At 39.1% G+C, this 20,178-nt stretch overlaps 1 protein-coding gene across 2 annotated transcripts in view; it reads left to right on the top strand.

Moving 5' to 3' along the window:
• Positions 1–20,178, top strand: part of KLF12 (KLF transcription factor 12) — a 224,714-nt gene that overhangs the window by 57,422 nt on the left and 147,114 nt on the right. For both annotated transcript variants that reach the window (XM_063392220.1, XM_063392219.1), the window contains exon 2: positions 6,149–6,212. In XM_063392220.1, coding sequence (XP_063248290.1) covers positions 6,192–6,212 — 21 coding nt within the window. In that variant the 5' untranslated portion in view covers positions 6,149–6,191. The remainder of the gene's footprint in view (positions 1–6,148; positions 6,213–20,178) is intronic.

Here is a 20,178-nt window from a genome sequence, read left to right as displayed (position 1 = left end):
GTGGAAGGCTGCACAGTGTTTTATCTGTGGTGGGATGGTGGTTACTGCCGTTTTCTAACTTCTTTTACAACGTCTTGTACAGTGTAAAAAGGGAAGACGTGCAAGGGTTTTATGTAAGCTACTGCATAGTTTTACATTTTTTGCTCAGAAGTGGAGTTAGGCTTTTCTTTCAAGCTTTAAAATGTATGTTTTGTTGAATGATATATTAGAAATTATGCTTTCTGCACATTCCTTCAGAAAATTATTTACCAAAAAAACCCCTAATTTACCAAAAATTTGTGACTGAACATGTGCATTTTTTATATTAATATATACATACAAGTGTATGTATATGTGTGTATATATCTATATATTAAAAAACCCCTATAATTTTATAACAAGAGAAGGCTCGTCAAGTCCTTTGACATTGTGCACATGCTCATAAATAAAATTTTACCCCTAACGGAGTTTGAACTGTGTGCGAGAATAAGGCGGTGAACTGACTGACCTTTTCCTGTAACATGAGCATTTCTGTATGTCAGAGAATCTGCCCAAAATGATGGGTGATTTTGTTTATCACTATTTGTTTTATTTGGATCTAATGAAAAACAGTGTCACTCTGTTTAAGCTTGAATTGTGAAGGGAGTACCAAGGTTTAAGAGCTATCCTTTCAAATAACTGAGCGTTGAAGTTTACTACTTTTAAAATATGAAGTCAAGGAGTAGTATTTGGCTGTGTTTTTCTCTGCTCCCTGCAATTTGTTGCACTCTTTTAGATTGAACACTGATTATCACCTAAATCTAATCATTTGAGGACTCCTCTACTTCTCCAGAGTTTAACTAAGTACTATTCTACGTTTACAGTATTATCAATTTGCATGTTTTCTAATTTCATTTGTGTACATTGATGCAGTAGCACGGCTTTTTAAGTATTATTGAAAGACATCATCTTTTTCTGAAACTTTATCAAGTAGTTGTCAAACCAGACACTTAAGTTCTAGAGAGAACTAATTATTCTTGGAATCCATCTTGAAGACTCAGGACGTCTGGGATTTACCCTTGAAGCTGTTCACTACAGAACAATTCATTAATGTCAGATAAAAGATCCTGTAAAGAATAATGTTTATTCCTCTAAGCCTCTACTGAAGGACTGTGTAAGCACTTTTTGAACGTTTAGTAAAAACCTTTTAAAGTGAGGAACGGGAGGAACATGGCATGAAGGTTGTGTGTTTGGTTGATTAATTGTTCATCCACATTTGACCAATTGCATGCTCTTTTCTATGGAAACCTGTTGACAGAGTATAGTAGTTTGGGGAAAAGTACCCCAAGCAGCAGGAAAACAACACTGCTATATGGTCAGGTAGCCAAGGATGTATTTACTTGCACTGCCATGATTGCAATGGCATTGAGATCATTCTGGTTTGGTGTGAATGTATTGGAGGCATTGCTCTGTAAAGGCTCAGTGAAAATTTGTGTAGATATTTAAGAGGAGCTGCATTACGCCCATCCCAGACTGCAGTCTCTTCATCTTAGGTGCCCTAGGAACCAAGCAGGTGGCAGAGTTGCTGCTTCTTACTTCAAATCCTACTCAACTTTAGTACGTGTGTGTCTCTTCTCTGTGCTGGATGTCATTCTTTGTGGGAGTCTGGATAAATATTTCAGTCTGTAGGAGTTCAAGAGAGCTAGGTATCACCTAGCAACAGGCATCCCACTCTCTGCCTCCTGCTTCTCTTTACTTTTATTAAAGTACCTAAAAACCAGAAGCTGAAGCATTAAGGTAATTTTCAGAAATATTTTGAGCAACTTTAGATATTTTTGTTACAGCAGAGCAATAAAGATGTTAGCGTGGGGGCTGGCATCTTAAGGTAGGTAACTGTATCTTTTTTGAACAGCAGTCACAGTCAAAAATTAGCAAAAACTTCAGCTGGAGACAAAATAACCCTTATGATTGCAGTTGTCAGGATGCATAGTAGATGTTCCTTTGGTCTTGTGAAGTCTGCAATTACACTTAACCTAAACTGAATGAGTTTTAGGCTGTACTGTCTGGTTGACCTTGCAGCTTATAGTGACTGCTGATGGGACAGTGGCTTATGTAGGAACTTTAAATAATTTTTTTTTGCCGACAGCTTTGTGACAAAGTGCATGGGTTAATTTCAATTACAGTGGTGTAGCACCCTGTTTACAAAGATCCTGGGGACCAGACCCAAGTCAGGACGGGAAAATTCTTGAAGTGTAGTTGAGGAAGACTTTGGGATATGCTCACTACACTGCTGGACTGTATGCCAGCATCTCCTATCCCTTCTCAGTATTAAATGTCAAGGACTGTTGTGGATCTGTAGCTTGTGGTTAATGTATATTTTATCTGTATCTTCTGCAAAATGCCACTTTATGGAGTTTATGAATGTCCTTGCAAGAGTCAGAATTTTAGGGAAAAAGGGCAAGTGTGTGGCTACTGTTATTATAAGGGTAGCTACCCTTAACACTGTGTTGAGGATAACCTGTGTTCTTTCACCTCTGAATAGTGCTGAAACTGAACTTTCAGTGATCTTGTCTTACCAGATGGCCAGAGTGCTCTTGATGAGTTTGGGAGAAGTCATGCTGGTTTTGGGGAAGTTTGATGTGACTCAGAGCCTTTGAAAGGGGTTACAGAAGTCAAAATACAGATCTAAGGGCTTTCAAGAAGAAAAGTGCATACTTTAAAAATAAATTAGATGATGTAAGAAGGTGACTAGCCCCCTTATGCCGAAATAAGGAGTTTGTTTTGTAGAGGAAAAAGTTAATAAATCCTGATTCAGCAAATGACTTAACTTTGTGAATGAGTTGATCTTTTCCAGATGTATGTTCCCATACCCATCTGAATTAGAAAAGAGTAAAAACAGCACAAGGAGTAATTTGTTACTGTGTTAATGTGAATTTCCTTTCAAATTATAGTATGTAAAAGATAAGTAAAAGTGATGCCAGTCCAGACTTATTTTTAAAATGAATTAATGTAGGTTTCTATGTTCAGAAGTGTTCTATTTGTAGAGGTATTGCTACATCTGCATCTGTATGCCCTTCCATATTGTTCCTGAAATGTGCTCAGCATGATTGTCCTGAAACTCTTCACGTGCTCCTTAATGTGGTCTAGGAGTCTTGTTCAGCTCCACCAGGGGATGGCCGGGCTGATCAGAGTGGGACTACTAGGACATCTAATCTGATCAAGAAAGGTTTTCAGAATGGACTAGATAGGTGTAACCAAGTTTTTTTTTTTTTTTTTTTCTTGTTGTAGAAAAAGGAATCTAATATTTGGTGGCATTCATAAACTTTGTAAATTCTTGGGGTCTGAAAACACTATTTTAAGATGATAGTTAGGCTTTGGGTAGAAGAGGGCATAATTCTGTGTTTGCTGCTTAAATTTCATTTGAAAATGATGGTTTGTGTTTTGCTCTGTGATTACTTAAAGACCCTTTCTGACTTCAAGGCTTGAAATTGGAAATACTATGCAGTTATCTCATTAGGTAGATTTTCTTCTGCTATAAAACCTTCTTGATGCAAATGGAAGATATTTCTGCTTAGACTTCAACATCTGATTTCATATTTCTGATAGCAGAAAGTAACATTTCACTGTAAGGGACTGAAAACCAAAGTCCTAAGTGGGTCTCATGCCAGTGACACATGTGGCAGAATATATGGCTGCTTTTTTCATATGCATTTCAAGGTCCTTTCATATGAAGTCAGAGCTTTTCAGCACTTTAGAAAATCAGGCCAAAGATTTGCAAAGCTACTAGTTAAATGTCATTTGTCGAGGCATGGTTTGCTCTTAATCTCCTCAAAAGCAGCCTAAAATAGAAGCCCTTTCATAGAGGAGAACACCCCAGTGTTACGAAGATGAGGACAATTTAGTGCTTTTTAATTGTGGAGACCTGAAGAGAATTAATAAGCAAACCCAGTTACTTGTCCTTGCTAAAGCAGCTTTTCCATGAGAAGGACTGTTGGACATGATTTGATAACGCAAAACCATCTGCAGCTGTGGCTGGTTGGACAGTGGTTTGTTAGTTCTGAAACACAGACCCGTGTTTGCTGTGTCACCATAGCCACCGTAACATAATAGGACACCAGCGTTGGTGTGTAACTTGAAGCCAGGTTGTGTTGTAGGAACACGTGTGTCTGTGTGCATGTAGAGAGGAGTAATGATGAGAAAACCTGCAGAACTGGAAACAGTTACAGGTCAAACTCTGTCTTCCTCTCATGGAGAGTCCATGAAGCTTTTCGATATGTAGCATTTAATTTTAAAAAAGGAAATGACTAAGTTATTTCCTGTTCAGGTTGGATGACCACGTCATGTAAATCCAGGATATAGAAAATGTGGTCCAGTTGTCCTGTATTTGGACAAGAGCACAGAGGAAAGAGCAGCTAGAAACTCAAAGGTGATTCTTCAGGTGTGCAGTTTTAAAAGAAAAGAAAAGGAATCTGCTACATGAAATTTTGAAGTAATCTAAAATGTCAAGGGAGATTAAATAGCAAAAAGAGAGTCTACAAGATGCGTGAGAGAAGACAAACGGTCTGCAACAGTTAGCGTTCTTAGAGGCTATGGTATTTAGTTGCTTTTAGTTAGGTCAGTGTTTGTGGTGACGTTGTAGCTTTTTATAATTCATACGAATATTTGAAACTTCTGTTAAACTTAATATGTTCTTCGAAATAAAATCTAAGTGTATGATGTTTAATCAGTATGATAGAAGCACACTATATGAATGGTAAATTTTTATTAAGGGAGCTTCTTGTCTTCTTTTCACTGTAGAAGTCTCTGTAGTATTTGGAAACCTGTCATGTTGTCATATATACAGCAGTAATGAAATACTGGAATGTGGTTTAAAATAAGGCAGGTGATGCTCTCCTGTTATTTGAAGGATGACCTTATTTTGAATGATAGAAAAATAACAGCAGATTGTTTATAATAGCTCTGACAGCAAATGTAGATTCTTGACTTCACACCATTTCCATTATTAAGAGAGACATATGTAAGTAGCGTTTACTCCCAGACACATGCACATATTCTGGCAAGGGGTGTAAGACATCCTGTCGATTATTTAAATGTTGGACATACGTAAATTTTTTCTCCTCCAAGGCTTTTTTAAACAGTTGAACTACTGGGTTTATTTTCTTAAACCTGAAAGAGCATCACAAAACATAATATTTGAATTTCTATATGCCTTTTTCTTTTATAGATTAGCATAGAATCATAGGATGTTTTGAGTTGGAAGGGACTTAATGTTTGTCTAGTTCCAATATACCTGCCATGGAGAGGGATGCCACCCCCTAGGTCAGGTTACTCAAAACCCCACCTAACCTGGCCTTGAACACTTTTAGGGATGTACCATCCACAGCTTCTCTGTGCAACCTGTACCAATGCCTTGCCACCCTCACAGTAAAGAATTAATTTCTAACATCTAATCTACATCCCTGCTCATTTAGTTTGAAACCTTGTCTTGTGGTATGTACCCATGTAAAAACTCCTTCTCCAGCTCTCTTGTAACCTCTTTAGGTAATGGAAGGTGCTGTGAGGTCTCCCCAGGACCTTAACTTCTCCTGGCTGAGCAACCCCAACTCCTTCAGCCCCTCTTCACAAGAGAGATGCTCCAACCCTCTGGTCTTCTTTGTGGCCCTCATAACGAAACTAATCATGTATCTACAGGAAACCCTGAAAGAAATACATATTCAGATTTTGTAGTGGTCTTGGACAGGGGGTTTTTTTATGTGTTACTGTTGGGATCATGCATGGTATTTCTGGTAAATACAGTTTGAAATATTGGAAAAGAATGTTTGCCCTCTGTAGCTACTGGAAAGTTTACCTATACAAATGCAGAGTACTGGTATATAATGGGCTCAGAAGACTAATTAAAACAGTTGGGATTTAGTGAGCTGAAATAGCAGCTCAAAAGTTAAAAACACAGACCTTTGACTAAAATAATTAGTTAAGAGGAAACATAAGGTTTTCTCCAATATACCTTTCTTTGCCGTATTTATCCATTTTTGTTTTAAGTGTTTATAAACTTACTGTTTTTCTGACCTCTGTTTTACTATGGAATAGATGTCTGTGGTTAGATTTTTTTTGTATTTACATACACAAGGTACTTGAGAAATTATTGAACTCCTCAGAAAATACACAAATTATTTAATATTTTGTTTTTCAGGACTGAAGTGGATCTAGGGACAAATGGATGACTGAATATTCATATGAAGAGGAAAGCCATAAAAGTTGGTTGACATTTTTACAGCCATGTGCATTCTGTGTATTAATGCTGTTATCAAAAATTTATATTGTGTTATAAAACAAAATACCTTAAATAACTTGCCTGAGCTTTGTATGCTGTATTGTTTTTGAGGCAGGGGAATACTGTAGCTTAACAGCTGTGGCTTAATGCAGTGTTTGCTGACAATAACTTAAAGTTCAGTAGAAAACCCAGCAGTATGTTAAGGAAACAGGCAATTCCTTTGAAACCAGGTATTTGAATGGGCTCACACATAGTGGTGTTCATCATTCTTCCATGCAAGGATGAAGGGAGAATCAGAGGGGTGTTGTCTTCCATTAGAGCTGCTGACTATGGTGCTTAATTTGTTGTGGAGTGGCACACACATGCCACATTGACAGGTGCTGTTTAAGAAGTCAAACAGAAGATGATTTCTTTGAAAATCATCTTGGTATTTTGTTTTCTTGTGATAGAAGGTTGTTTTACATTGTGCATTTTTTGTGATAGTTAAAAAGGAATAAGCTACTGCTGGACCTCCATGACTGGCTACTGTTTTAATACACCAAGCCTTGACCTCTGCTAGTCAAAGTTATTGGTGACTGTGAAGGGTAATCTTTTCCTGGGATGCTGTGAGAACCAATTCCCACCAAGGCTGTTTAAACACAGCTGATGCTGCCTGTGGATTTACACCAGAGCAAATGAATGGTATTGACAAATGCAGGATGTGGTACAGTGGGATGCAGGGCACAGTCCAGGAGGATGCTGCACAGTAGCTTGGCTAAATAAAGCATTCTGAAAACTCTAATAGTTAAGGAGGAATGTTACTGTGGGAAGCCGGTTTCCTTGAGAGCTTCTGTCAACCCCTGAATCCCAGTCCGGGGTGGAAACAATCAAAACACCAGCAAAACCCCCATTTTTTTGTTGTTGTTTTTGGGTTTTTTTTTTAAAGCACAGTATTAGTTCCGTACAAGTAATGTAAGTCTACTGTTCTGTTAACTTAGCAAGAAGACACTGCCTGAATTTTCTCAGTGATAATTGGGTTCTAGCAAGCTTTTAGTGGTTCAGAAGTTTTACAGTTTATGAACTACTGACCTGGATACAGAGGAGTGTAATTCCTTCTTGGGTAAACTTCTTGAGTGTTCACAGCAGGTAGTAGACATGCTGATTCCAGCTACCTCCAAATTCACAAGCAGCACGAGATCTGAGGGAATCATCTGTGTCTTCAAATTTTGTCTCCTAAAATAACAGCCAGCAAAACAATCTTCATAAGCATCCATAGAACATCTGCTTTGTATGCCGCAGGTCCCAGAAAACACCTCCAGCCTCCCAGAGCCAAATTTAACCCTGATAGAGACAAAGTGGTATTAGTAGCTGTGCAGTAATGTACACAATTTTTCCATGGGGTCAGGGGCCCATATGCCCACATGAGGCAGCAGTTGTTGCCTGCTAAAACCGGAGCACAAAATCTTGAGGAATTTCCCTTTGGTTTGATTGCTGACAAGTCAGAGGCTGCTGCCCATACTGATGTCTAATAGCTTGGGATGGGCCTGTGTCGTGGCAGAGCAAACATTTTCCTGCTCAGATCTCTTGGCTATGAATAGCAGAGTGAAAAACTGATACTGTCCCCACCTTACTTGCATCTCTCAGAACCGCGGTGATAAAATCCTGTACATACAAACTCGGAGAGGTATTTCACTGACAGAAGGTGTGAGAGGGTAAAAATACCAAACTAATTATCTGTAAGGGATCTCTGGATATCATTATGTTACAGTGGACTACTCTTGTTGTCCAGGAGACAGCACAGAGCAGTACTACCATACTGTGGTAATGTTCTGTGTTGGATTGAGAAGTAACTGGGACAGGCTATGTCTGAGGTACTTGGTTTGGGAAATGACACCAGGGCAGAAAAAGTTAGGGATTTATTTCTTGAGAGGGGCTGTCGTGCCCAGAGTCTGTGCAGAGGAGGAAAGGCTTCCACATCAAGCAAAAGCAAATGATTTTTGAAAGTATTTGACCCTTTTGCAGGTTTTTGTAATTGCATGACAGCTGTATCTCTGTTAAGTTCTGTATCGCTGTTCCTCTCTCTGCTTTTGCTTTTCTGGTTTAACACTGAGTGGTGGAATGAGGAAGGAAGAACTGTAGAACAGGGTGACCTCTTTCTTGTCAAGCCATAGTTCCACTCTCCCATGCCCTTCTGATGACATCCCACAGTATTTGTGGGGAAGCTGCTCAAAATATGTGCAGATAAGGAAAGGGGTACTGAGTTATTTCTTTACATGTTTTCTATTTGGCAGCCTTTGCAAATGTGGGACTCTGAATCCTTCTTGGTAGTCCTTTATATTGGGAAAGTACCATAGTTAAATAATATCGCTGAATAAGAAAAAAAAATGTGGTTACACAAAGGAATTCAAAGTTTGAGGCTAAAAATTCCTTATCTGGGAAGAAATGATTCCAGAAAGATGAAGCAACAGAAGTGGAGAAGGCTTCTCTATGGTCACTGTTAAGATCAGTTGATGAAGTTCTGACTCCAGTAGGAGAGAGGTTGGATTTCAGCCAGCATCCCTCCTTAGCTTTTTATTTTATTATTCCTCTACTAATCTGGTTTAGAAAGATTTTCACTGCTGACATGAAGATGTTGATGTATTGTTGGGAGTGTAAACAACTTGTGTTGCATTGTCTGTATGTTATATTGGTATATTTAAGGTCTTCCTTGGTCTGCCTCAAAATATGTGTAAACATGGTGTTGTATAAATAAGTGACATCTAAGCATATGTGCAACTGATGAAGGAAAAATGAACATAATTGTTTCTGTCTCACAAAATGAGATTAGATGAATATCTAACAGAAAAAAGAAATATGCAAAAATAAACGTGACAGCAAATGTGTATATTGAATGCATGCAGCTTGTGATGTTTCTGCGTTTTCCATAATACTGACAGCTGCATCCAGAGGTTCATTTGTCTGTTGACTCAGATATTTAATGTTTATGTTTTCAGTGTACAGTGGTTGAATGGGGATGAAGAGGGTGAGACAGGAGTGGCAGTGGGTAGGAGCTGGCAAGGAAATGGGTAACTGACAGAGAAAAACTACAGCTCAAAGGTTCTGAGCAAAATAAAGATCAAGACTTCAAAACCAAATAAACAGGACTGAAAGAGGGTCAGAGAGCAAAACTAAAGGGGAAAAGAGATGGTTCACATTGGAAAAGCACAGATCTAGCTTGTACTTAGCAAGTGGCCATGGGTGCAATCACACCACTCACACTGTGGTTTCATGAACGGCTTCTAGGAATAATACTGGGCAGTTTGGTTGATCAGGTTTAATGATGTTCTAATGATGTTATTTAATGCTGGAAAAGTGATGAAAAACACTGAGTTTAGTGGTGTAAGGATTACTCCTAATTTTCTGTGTGTCATGTCTTTATAAAAACCAAAACCAAACCAACTAAGAGCAAACTTTAGCCCAATTGTTTAGAGGAAGAGACTGAAGGAGGTGTTTCTTGAACTGTCGAAAGCCCACCCCATTTCAGAAGTCTCCCAGCCTCTTATGTGCCCTTGCCTCATCTTCTCTGGCTCCTGTTTGGAGCGGGCATGGGAGGCTGTAGAACCTGCTAGCCGCTGCTTGCATGCCTGGGGCTCTCTACCCCACGCTCCACTGCAGGCTGGGCAAGCCCCTGGGCCATCTCATCTGACTGAGGATCTACCCTGGTTTTGTATGGAGTTTGGATTCGTTGGACTTCATCTTCTTGCTTTCTCATGATTTTTAAAGTTTGGTCATGATAAAAAAAGATACTTTTAATGTGTATTTGAGAATGTTTCAAGAAATTTTTTTATGGTTTTATTTGCATAGCTGGGTTAGTGGTAACAGTGGGGTGATATGTTTGGTTTTTCTTGTCAGCTGTCCCCTCTGCATTGCAAACAAATGCAGTTTTTGTAGAAAGAAAGTTGTTGCTCTTAAGGGGTCTGTCTCATCTAGTGTTATTCAGTGGATTCTTGGAATATAATTATGACTAGAAACATCATTTTGGAAAAATATATTAATCTTGAGGGAATTACTTTGCAGTGACCATCAATCTATCCTTCTGTCTTGTGCTTTTCAGTTTAGATTACTCTCAGGCAAAGAGGCTGTAGTTTGATGTTTTGTCTTAATTCATTATGATTATAAATTAGTTTGATAAAACAGTGTAACAAATGACTACTTAAAAATGACTGATGGCCCCATTCAGCAAGGCCAGGGGGACTTCGAAGTTCTTTTAGTTTCATCTGTTGAGTAGCTTTTATCAAGATGGGTCCCTTAGCAGTTGATTGGTGGTTGATTTTAATGAATACTTCACAATGTAAATAGATAGCAGGCAATTGTCTGGAGCCCAGGCACATTCAGAGGACAGATCTGCTTTTACTTGCTGTCACTGAAAAATGTAAAAGTTATGCTGAAATTGTAGAGTGGGAGGAAGGCTTTTCCCCAAATCTTATACTGCGGAAAGGGAGGAGCAGTGGTCATTTTCGTTCTTTTCCTGTTCCTCACATCAGCAGCCACATACTGTGCTGTCTCTTGCTCCTGTCTTTCCCACTGGGTGCTGGAGTGCTGTGAGCGCTGTAGCCCCAGGTTTGCTCATTGTAGGCTCAGCTCTGCTGCAAATTGGATGAGGTGAATTTGCAGCTGATGCCCGTGGCTGAAAAATTGTTGGGGTCATTTCCAACACTCATATTTTCCAAGGAGAAAAAGTCATTGAAGATGGCTTGCAACAAACCACTTCAGCTTTGTGAATTTACATATGAGCTCTTTCCTGTTTCCCTTGCATTTGCAAAGTTATGGAATGATTTCTGGAAAAACCTGGTGTTCTTAGTAGGCTGTCCTTCTGAGCAGCGGTACAAAATTTGTTCTATGCAGCTCATTTCTTGGATTCTGCCAGACAGATGCTTTCATAATCTAAATGGTTTCTTGTTTTTGGATTCATAGTCTTGGCTTCATTCCATTCATTTCCTAACTTGTTTGGTGATACACATACATGTAGATTATGGACAAACCATGTTTAGCAGTTGGCTTGTGATCTGACGTTATTTAAATAAAATTGAGTTATGATTTTGAGGGTTTTGTTTTTGTATTTCCTTTCTGCCAATGTGGATTGGGGGTAAAACATCCATGGGGGATCCTAACCATTGCTTTTAAGTTTTATATATTAAAAATAGCATCTATTTCAGAAGTGTTATTTTACTAGCTGAAGATAGCTGTGGTCTTTTTCTATTCTTCCTCTTCAGAAAGGCATAGAAATTAGGACGGGGTGAGGTAGACTTGCCCTGTCAAAGCCTGGTCTTCTGCAAAATGTCAATCTTTGCTCTAAAATCAATACAGAGATCTTCATATGTTATGAATAAAGTTTTATTCTCAAATAGTCAGAGCAAAGTTGCCCAAAAAGCTTTGTTCATAACTAGGAGAGAAAGGTCTTTGGCTTAGCAGTGGTGTGCAAGGTTTGCATCCAGTGTCTGCACAGACTTCTGCTCTGCTTGGAGCTTCTGTGGAATATTTCAGGTGCATTGGTTTTTGAATTAAAATCCTTTTTATTAAACATTTTTTTGAAATAGGAAGAATGGAAAATTGCATAAAAGAGGATGGCAGCAATTTTCGTGTGAGGTGATGTGTGGGGGAGTAAGGCAGCCCACATTGTAGTGCAGTTCACAGGAGAGTAGTTTGTCTAGAATTCACAAAATGTGATAAAAATGTGGAATGCTTAAAAAATGTTCTTTTCACAGTTCAAGTCATTAGAATTACTAAATGTCAATGTAAAGCAAAAGTAGATCTTGCTGGTGCTGCCTGGATCACTTTTACATAAAGAAATAGATGGTGAGGATGGTGTATGGGTAGTAAATTGTGGATGTAGGTGAAAGCTGTTTCAGAGTTTTCTTCAGCAGCTACTGACAACTCAGTTCTATAGAGTGCCTTTTAAACTATTTCTGAAAGTTAACAGATAACACTTTATGATCATTAGTAAATGCATTAGCATCTGTAATTTGTATTATTTACTGCTGTTGATTATAAGGCTTGGGGTGTGGTAATGTCATCTGATTATTTAATGTGATAGGGAGCTTCTAAATCCATTCTTTGATCACAGTCCTCCTGTAAATGTTGCTTTGTTTTTTAAAGTTTGAGGATTTTTTTGTCAGGTTGAGGGTTTTCTTTGTTTGGTTTTTCATTCTGGGAGTGAAAAAAATCCAAAAAAACTTCATCTTGAAAAGAACAGCAAGACCTGAGAGCAGAGTTAGCAAAAATTAGCCTGTGAGCATAAAATAACAAATAGCTTTATAATGTGGGCAAAGATGCCCTTGGTTGCCATTTCTGGTGTTGAAAATGTATGGTGTGTATTGGTGTTCCCACACTGGGAGGGAGAGATGTGTTATAAACAGATTCCCTGCATCTCAGGTGGAGCAGAAACTCATACTGCAGCCTCCTGTCTCCGAAATTTGTCTTGTAGGCTATATGTGAAGTAAAATGATAGAAACAGCCTGAAAGATCTAGGTGAGAAATTTTCAGGTGAGCAGTTCCTTGGTTCTGGCTATACTGGGAAGTGAGCAAGGAGTGTTAGTGGTTTAGCTTAGATCAGGAAATGCTTCCAAGCACGTCCTGGCCTAGAAGGCTTTGTTTCACCTCCTGGCATGGCCCAGGGTTGCACGCGCTAGGTGACTTGGAGGAAGGCTGGTTTGGTATTTCCAAACCGTTGTTTGTTTCAAACCACTTTCCTCAGTTCCTTTTCCAGTCTTGACATCTCTCCTGGGGATTAGTTCTAACTGATGAGACATAATCCACGGAGAACCAGATCGTGAATGCCTGGATTTGTTCTTTGCTGAAGCCTTCTGTCTTCTACTAGTAACAGAGAGCAGTAGGCATCTCCAGAAGGCAGTTCTTCCCATGGGATTTCTCTGTCCTCCCTGGACACACGTCTCTTCTGCCTGTAAGATATGATGGTACAGACACTATGAGTACACGAGGCTCCACTCTGCTCTACTCATTCTCCAGCCCTGGGGTTTCCAAAATGCCCCTTAGCATCCTTGCTCTTGTAGCCTCACTTCTCTGCTGCCATGCGTTCTCTTGCAAATGAAAGAGCAGTCATGGTGGCCATTTCACCTTTTAATCCTAATACACTTAGTGAACAATTATAGTAATGACTCAATTTATACTACTCCAGAGAGGGAAACACAAGGCATTTAATTTCAAAGCTGTTTGACAAGACCATTTTGATGTGTGTATTTTCAGAAGGATGACACAAATTTCCAAACTGCCTAACGGGGAGAAAAATATTTAAATTCATACTCTCAGGTTTTCAGTTTCCAAGAAAGAGAATAATCTTCATTTCTGTTGAGCATGACCCATCAAATAAAACAATTTTAAAACAGGTATACAGGACTTGCTGCTTCAGCTTATTTAATAACGAACTCTTCTGGTCATTAGTTATAAACATGTAAGTTTGCATAGAAAAAAAAAAAGATACTTCTCTTGTTTGGAGGTATTAAATCTCAATATCATGAAGCATCACATCTAATTGCATTTCGGAGGTAATCTTTTCTTTGTGATGAGGATGGGAAGAATATGCTCCATCTGAACACTGGTGCTGATTTAGATACATGGAACCAGATACTGAAATACTACATGTTCTTGTTTTCCTTTTCCTATATATCTGACAATAAGAGTTTAGTAGTAGAAATAAATGCATATAGATTTCAGTATTTTTGACATCCTGTGGAGAGCATGATGTCAAACAACGACACTTTGTCACTTCTCATATGATGGTGTGGAAGAATGTGTTAGAATTCAGTAGCTAGCACATAAGGAGAAAACAGTTTAATACTGATATCCACTGCTAACAGACCTGAGTAATGATTCCACTGGATATGTTATTTCCTATACCCAAGGACATGTGTCTAAAAGAGAAAACAAGCTCCCAATATAAATCTAAATCTGGACTCACTCTTGTGCTTCCCATGTGGTGATTCATGAAGGCTTTCTTGTGCAGAGGTCTGGTGATGAGTCAAGAAAGGACAAGTTCTCTGTTTTGAGGCTGGCACCTTCTTTTGAGCTTGGCTATTTACTGAAGTTTTTTGGTGTTCAGTTTGATAGCAGTCAGCTGCAGCTGTGATGGACATGTGAGCATAGCTCAAATGAAAGCAAAAGCCTAGGTTTTCAAATATCATAGGTAAACATGCTGAGTTTCTGCCTTAATTTTAAGTAATATAGAAATATTTCAGTATTTGTATTAGGAAAAAAAACCCCAAACAAACCCAACCACTAAAGCCTAAACACATGATAAAAGGTGTCTTGAAAATAGCAAGATCCAAACCATTATTTTTCCTTGGCTTTCTTTTTCTTTTTTTTTTTTTTTTAAGAGGATGGCACAATCCTCAAAACCCAAACATTTGGAGTTCAGTCTGAGTTTCATTTACAATCATACGAGCTTGAGCTTAGGTGTTTCTGAAGTGAGATGACAGTGAGAATCTCTCTTGCAAATTAAGGAGTGTCTGTTGGTCTTAGGAAGATGAAAATTAACTTAGATGTGTAGGTTGTCTTAAGTGCAGTGGAACTGAGCTGATGTTTGCTGAACTACTCTTTGGAGATTTACATAATGGATGAGATACAGGAGCTCCAGGCAGCATGACGGTGGAGTTTATTTTAACACAGGATGTAAAACAAGTGAATTGCCTTAATAATCTCTGCAGAAAGCATGGGTAATCTTTTCTCTTTTTTTTATATGGAGAAAGAGAGCCAGAGAGTTCAAAATATCCTGGCTGTTCATGACAAGGAACCAAACATTTCTTTAGAATGACCTGAATCCACTCAGCCATCATGCTTTCTTATTGAGGACTTTCAAAGCCCTTCAGGGAGGACAAGCAACATACATCTCTGAAAATATGACTTTTATGTAGTAAAATGAGATGATAATTCATGTCTTGATACAACATGCTCATAACAGGCTGGGTGATTATTCTAACAGCTATATATTTAAATATATGGAAAACATTTATAAACCAAGTATACCTGCTCTTTAGTTCTATAGTGGTCATGATAATCTCAAAAGTTTCAGAGTCTTTGTCATTTCAAAGTGAGTCCATTTTGGAAAGAACCTTTAATATTAAAAGGTTGCTGGATTTAAATTTTATCAAACCAATTATCCACTTTGGTTGGTATGGAAGTTTGTTTTTCTGCATCAGCTGATAATGTCTTCTCAGCATGGAAAATGGACACAGAAACATCTGAAAAGTAAAATAGTTAAGTGTATGTGGTAATAACAACACCTAACTTCCACTGTATGCTTTTCAGCTATGTATTTGGCTTCAAGCAAGAGTCAGACTCTTATATTATTCTGAATATAAATGTGCCATTGCTCTTTGATCTGTAGCAAAACTTCCTTACAATCAAGGCTACTTAGCACTTTTGCTTGAAGGAAAAGGTTTACTTTTGGCCATAGCAAGTTTCCAGAAGAGTTAATGATGTCCTTAGGTTCTGGTTTTTGTGAGCTGTATCCAGCTTAAGAATTCTTCTGTATTAATCTTATATCAATTGCTAGCTCTTCTAGAAGAGCCTGGGTAAGTAACTCATTATAAAGTGTTACACAGAAAAAAAGGCATTTATTTACCTTATGTTAAACCAGATTATTAGGATGATGTTTATTATTATATTATTATGTGAGTTACTGCTTTTGTTTAATGAAAAAACATATTTCAAGTGATTTCAGCAGTGATGGACAATACCTAGCCAATCTACTAGGTATGCTGTGCTCCATTCTTAATTCCCAGATGCAGGCTGGGATTTGTTCTGCCAGATTTCCTCTGGATACTGGATTGGATAGCATTTATTGTTTATCAGCTGATGTACAAAGTTAGATTTTTCTTTTTGCCACTCAGGGTTTTTTTTTTCCTGTGTTTCTAGTAGATGTGTTATTTCTGTCAAGTCACAAGTCTGTATCAGTAACAGTTACTGCAGTGTGCAAGGGAGGGCACCAAAGTGATAACCCGTCTGCTTATATCTGCTGGTGTCTCTCCACAGTGCCAGCCTGGTGGGATCAGAGACCGAGGAATCTTTTATAAGAACGGAGTTGTTTTCGTCAGAAAGTGTTTTAAAACACTGAAAATCTTCCACTCTGTTGGCTCTGAAATCTCCCACGTGGGGATCTTTAGAGTAAATAAATAAAAGATCACACCAGGCAAATGTGATTTAAAGTGTCTGTAACTGTTCCCTAAACAGCAGTAAAATCCTAAATATGATATGAGCAAGGCAAACAAGGGGAAAAGTTCACTTCAGCCTCCAGACTTTCTGCTTGCACTATGTAGCTGTGCAGCACCAGATCGTGTGGACACAGGAGAGGGTTCTGAAGAGTCCTGGTGTCCGAAGGAGACCCTCCCAGATTAAGACCGCTTCCTCATACCCTGCTTCTCCACAGCTTGCCCTTCTTTGAGATGTGTGTACATTTGTATTGGAAAAGTCTCTTATTTCTAATCCAAACCTAAGTGACCTAGCAGTATTTGCCTGCATAGAGCCAGAAATATTAAGTGGTTTGAGCTTGAGTGGATGAGACCTTAAAGATGCAACCCCCTGCTATGGGCACAGACACCTTTCATTAGACCAGGTAGCTCAGAACCATTCAAAGAGGCCTTGAACACTTCAGGGATGGGGCATCTAGAGCTTCTCTGGGAAACCTTTCCCATTACTGCATCCACCCTCACAGTAAAGAGTTTTTCCCCTAGTACCTAATCTAACCCTGCCCTCTCTGAGTTTGAAACCATTTCCCCATGTCCTATCACTACATGCACTTGTAAAAAGTCTTTTCTTCATCTTGTAAGCCTACTGCAGGTAGGCTGCTGTAAGTTCTCCCTGAAACCTTCTCTTGACCAGGCTGAACAATCCCAGTTCTCCTATCCTTTCTTCATATGAGAGCTGTTCCATCCCTCTAAACATCTTGGTGTCTCTCCTCTGGACTCCCTCCAACAGGTCCCTGTCCTTGCTGTGCTGGGCCCCCAGGGCTGGATGCAGCCCTGCAGGTGGGGTCTCAGCAGGGCAGGGCAGAGGGGCAGAATCCCCTCCCTGGCCCTGCTGCCCACGGGGCTCTGGATGCAGCCCAGGACACGTTTGGCTCTCTGGGCTGGCAGTGCCCATGGCTGGCTCATGTCCAGCCTCTCAGCCACCAGCACCCCCAAGCCCTTCTGGGCAGGGCTGGTCTAGCGTTACTGTGGTGGTTTTGTTAAACTGTTGTTCATTTAGTTAAATAGCCTAAAGGTTTCAGTTGCAGAAGTTTACAACTTGTACAAATCTTAGAGTAAGCATTTACTGCTTGTTGTGTTGTTGTACTGTGAAGTGTCTGCTGCCTTTAGCTCCTTCTGAGATAGCCACTCAGAAATTCTTATCACACTTTGATGAACCAGTATTCTTTGCTAGTGAGGAGTGAAGCCAGGCATTTCCATCCTGTATTGGCTTGGACTGCTTTGAACCCTAGGGAACATTCCAGATAGTCAGCCATGATTCTGCCCTGCATAGGTGCATGTTATACTAACCTCTTTGTAGGCATTTCAGAGTGATGAGTATGTGAAGTACTTACTGGTATCCACCTGCAAAATTTCAACAAAAATCATCCAATCCAAGTATAAAACCTTTACATCCAGTCCTATGGCAGTTGTATGGCAGAATGGGAAGGATGTTTTAGGAACCCATTTTAAAAGGCTTGATTTGCCGGAGAGGGTTCTACAGGACTTGATAATTACATATAGTCATAACAATATTAACAGTGATGTCTTGAATTAATCTAGTAGTTCCTCACAGTTGAATGGTGATATGACGACTTTTTTTTTTTTTCTTCACCGTTGTGGTATATTCTGGTTAATACTTAATTTTGTGTTTTGGAGTAATGGATTAATCCTTTGATTTTGCAAGTATTCTTTCATGTTTCAAATAAATTTACAGTTCTGTTGTTTTCAGGCATATGACCATGTGAGAGTTGTCATCATTTAAAAATCCCAACCAAAACCAAACCAACCTCCAAGACCAAAACAATAACAAGAACAAAACCACCATAAACTTCCAAACAAATGACAAAATACAAACAGGAACCACCACTCCTGAATGCTTTGGAGACCATTTTAAACTTAAAAAAAAAAAAAGGTAGAATTTCACAATTTTCACTGAAGTGGATAATTTATTCTCCCTGGCACCAAACAGATGATAAAATTACCAAGCTTTTTTCTAAAATTCTTGAAATGATGAATTCATTGATGTCTTCAGGCTGTATAGAGTATACCTCCACATACGAATGGCATGCACGTGCTCACAGACATTGGATGGAAGCTCTGTCTTGATGGTACTGAGCCAGGGGATGAACATTTTAGGAAACAGCACTAACGGTGATGTAGCTTTGGTGCTTTTCATCACGAAACCCAGATTCTTTTAGCTGAAGTCCCATGAGGAGTGATTTTTAAGAAAAGGCAGGTTTTCCAGAAAAATTCTTAAATTTTTTTTTTACTTTACATGTGAAGTGGTGACTTAGCATGAGCTTTCCAGCATAGAAAGCATTTTCATGAATCAGCTACACTGATTGAGGGAATTGCTCACCAGATTTGTGCCCAGCATCATTCAGTGTCTGATAAACACTGCTCTTGAGACGACTGTGGCTGTGATTTTAGTGGTGAGAATATTTTAGTAATGTTTATTGCATTTCAGCATCCAGAGTAATGATGGAGGTAGTTTGTCATGTTATTAATGTTAGAGGTCTGGGTATCTTCAGAAAGATGCAGTACACATAACACTCTATGTCTGTACAGAGATCGTTGTTTAAAAATATGAGCAGCTTAACCCATCCAGTTCTTGTGGTGCAAAGTAAATCTAATAAAAGCATTTTAGTGTATGTGAGACATAGCTAATGTGGACAGGAAATCGTTTTCATCATTTTACACAGTGTAACTAAGCCACATGTTGGGAATAAATATGTGATTTATACAGGCACAATTTCTTTTTATGTTCTAATGAGAAATGTTAAATATATTAGTATGACTTGGGGCTTGACACATGCTCTGAAGGCTGTGTATGATGCCAAGTAACCAATTATCTCAGTGCATTATTTCTTGTAAGCCTTGACATGGGTAAGGTCACTATACATTTTTAAAGGGAGTGTGATGCTAGGTTGATACCGGATGAAAGGATGATACAAATAACAGTACTTTGTTAGATCTTCCTGCTGGGCAGTGTATAATCAGGTGCTCTGACTTCAAGAACACTAATGAGGATTTAAAGACACAGCAGTGCACATTTAGCAGTCACACACGATTCTGTCAAATGCTTTTGCAAAGGGCAGCTCTGATGGAAAGTACGGTTCAAAGGCAGGTAGGAATGAATAGTTTTATTGTGTAGCTTGGTGTAATACTTCTCAGTGTTTCAGTGAGCATAGCAAGAGGTTGCAATGTGCTGGTGCTTTGCCAGGTGCTGTTGTTTGGCTGTGATTTTTGCCAGTCCTGAAAGCCGCCACGAGCAGTAGTACCCGTGAGCAGGCTGTATCACTGCGTTTTCAGCAATCAAATGGTCACTGAGAAGAACAAAGGGACAGGGCTCTGAAGTTATTATTTGAAGTCCATACTAAGGTGTATATGCCACGTGCTGACCATCTCATTTATCTCTAGAGTACATGTCAGGTGGTGAAATCCTGCAGAAGAACAGACGGTGGCCTAGCTAGCTTAAGGTCCCTTTTGGCAGTGATCCGTACCAGGTACTTGGCAGAAGAATTCACTTCATTCTGGAGTGCAGCTCTTGAGACCAGAATGCCACGGTTTAGAGCTGATTTAACTTTGATGTTTTTGGATTGTGTTATACATATGGAAAAGACATAAAATAGAAATCTGTTTTCTGTTAGAACAAATCACCATGTACCTTACCTGCTTCTGCTTTCGGTAGTTGGTAATGGATGCTTAGGGAACGGATGTAGCAAGGCTATTGTGTGAGTGATGGTATTG

The sequence above is a fragment of the Prinia subflava genome, chromosome 3, assembly GCF_021018805.1.
Source record: "Prinia subflava isolate CZ2003 ecotype Zambia chromosome 3, Cam_Psub_1.2, whole genome shotgun sequence".
NCBI lineage: Eukaryota > Metazoa > Chordata > Aves > Passeriformes > Cisticolidae > Prinia > Prinia subflava.
Note: the sequence above shows the minus strand (reverse complement) of the source record. Positions and strands in the feature narration are given on the sequence as shown.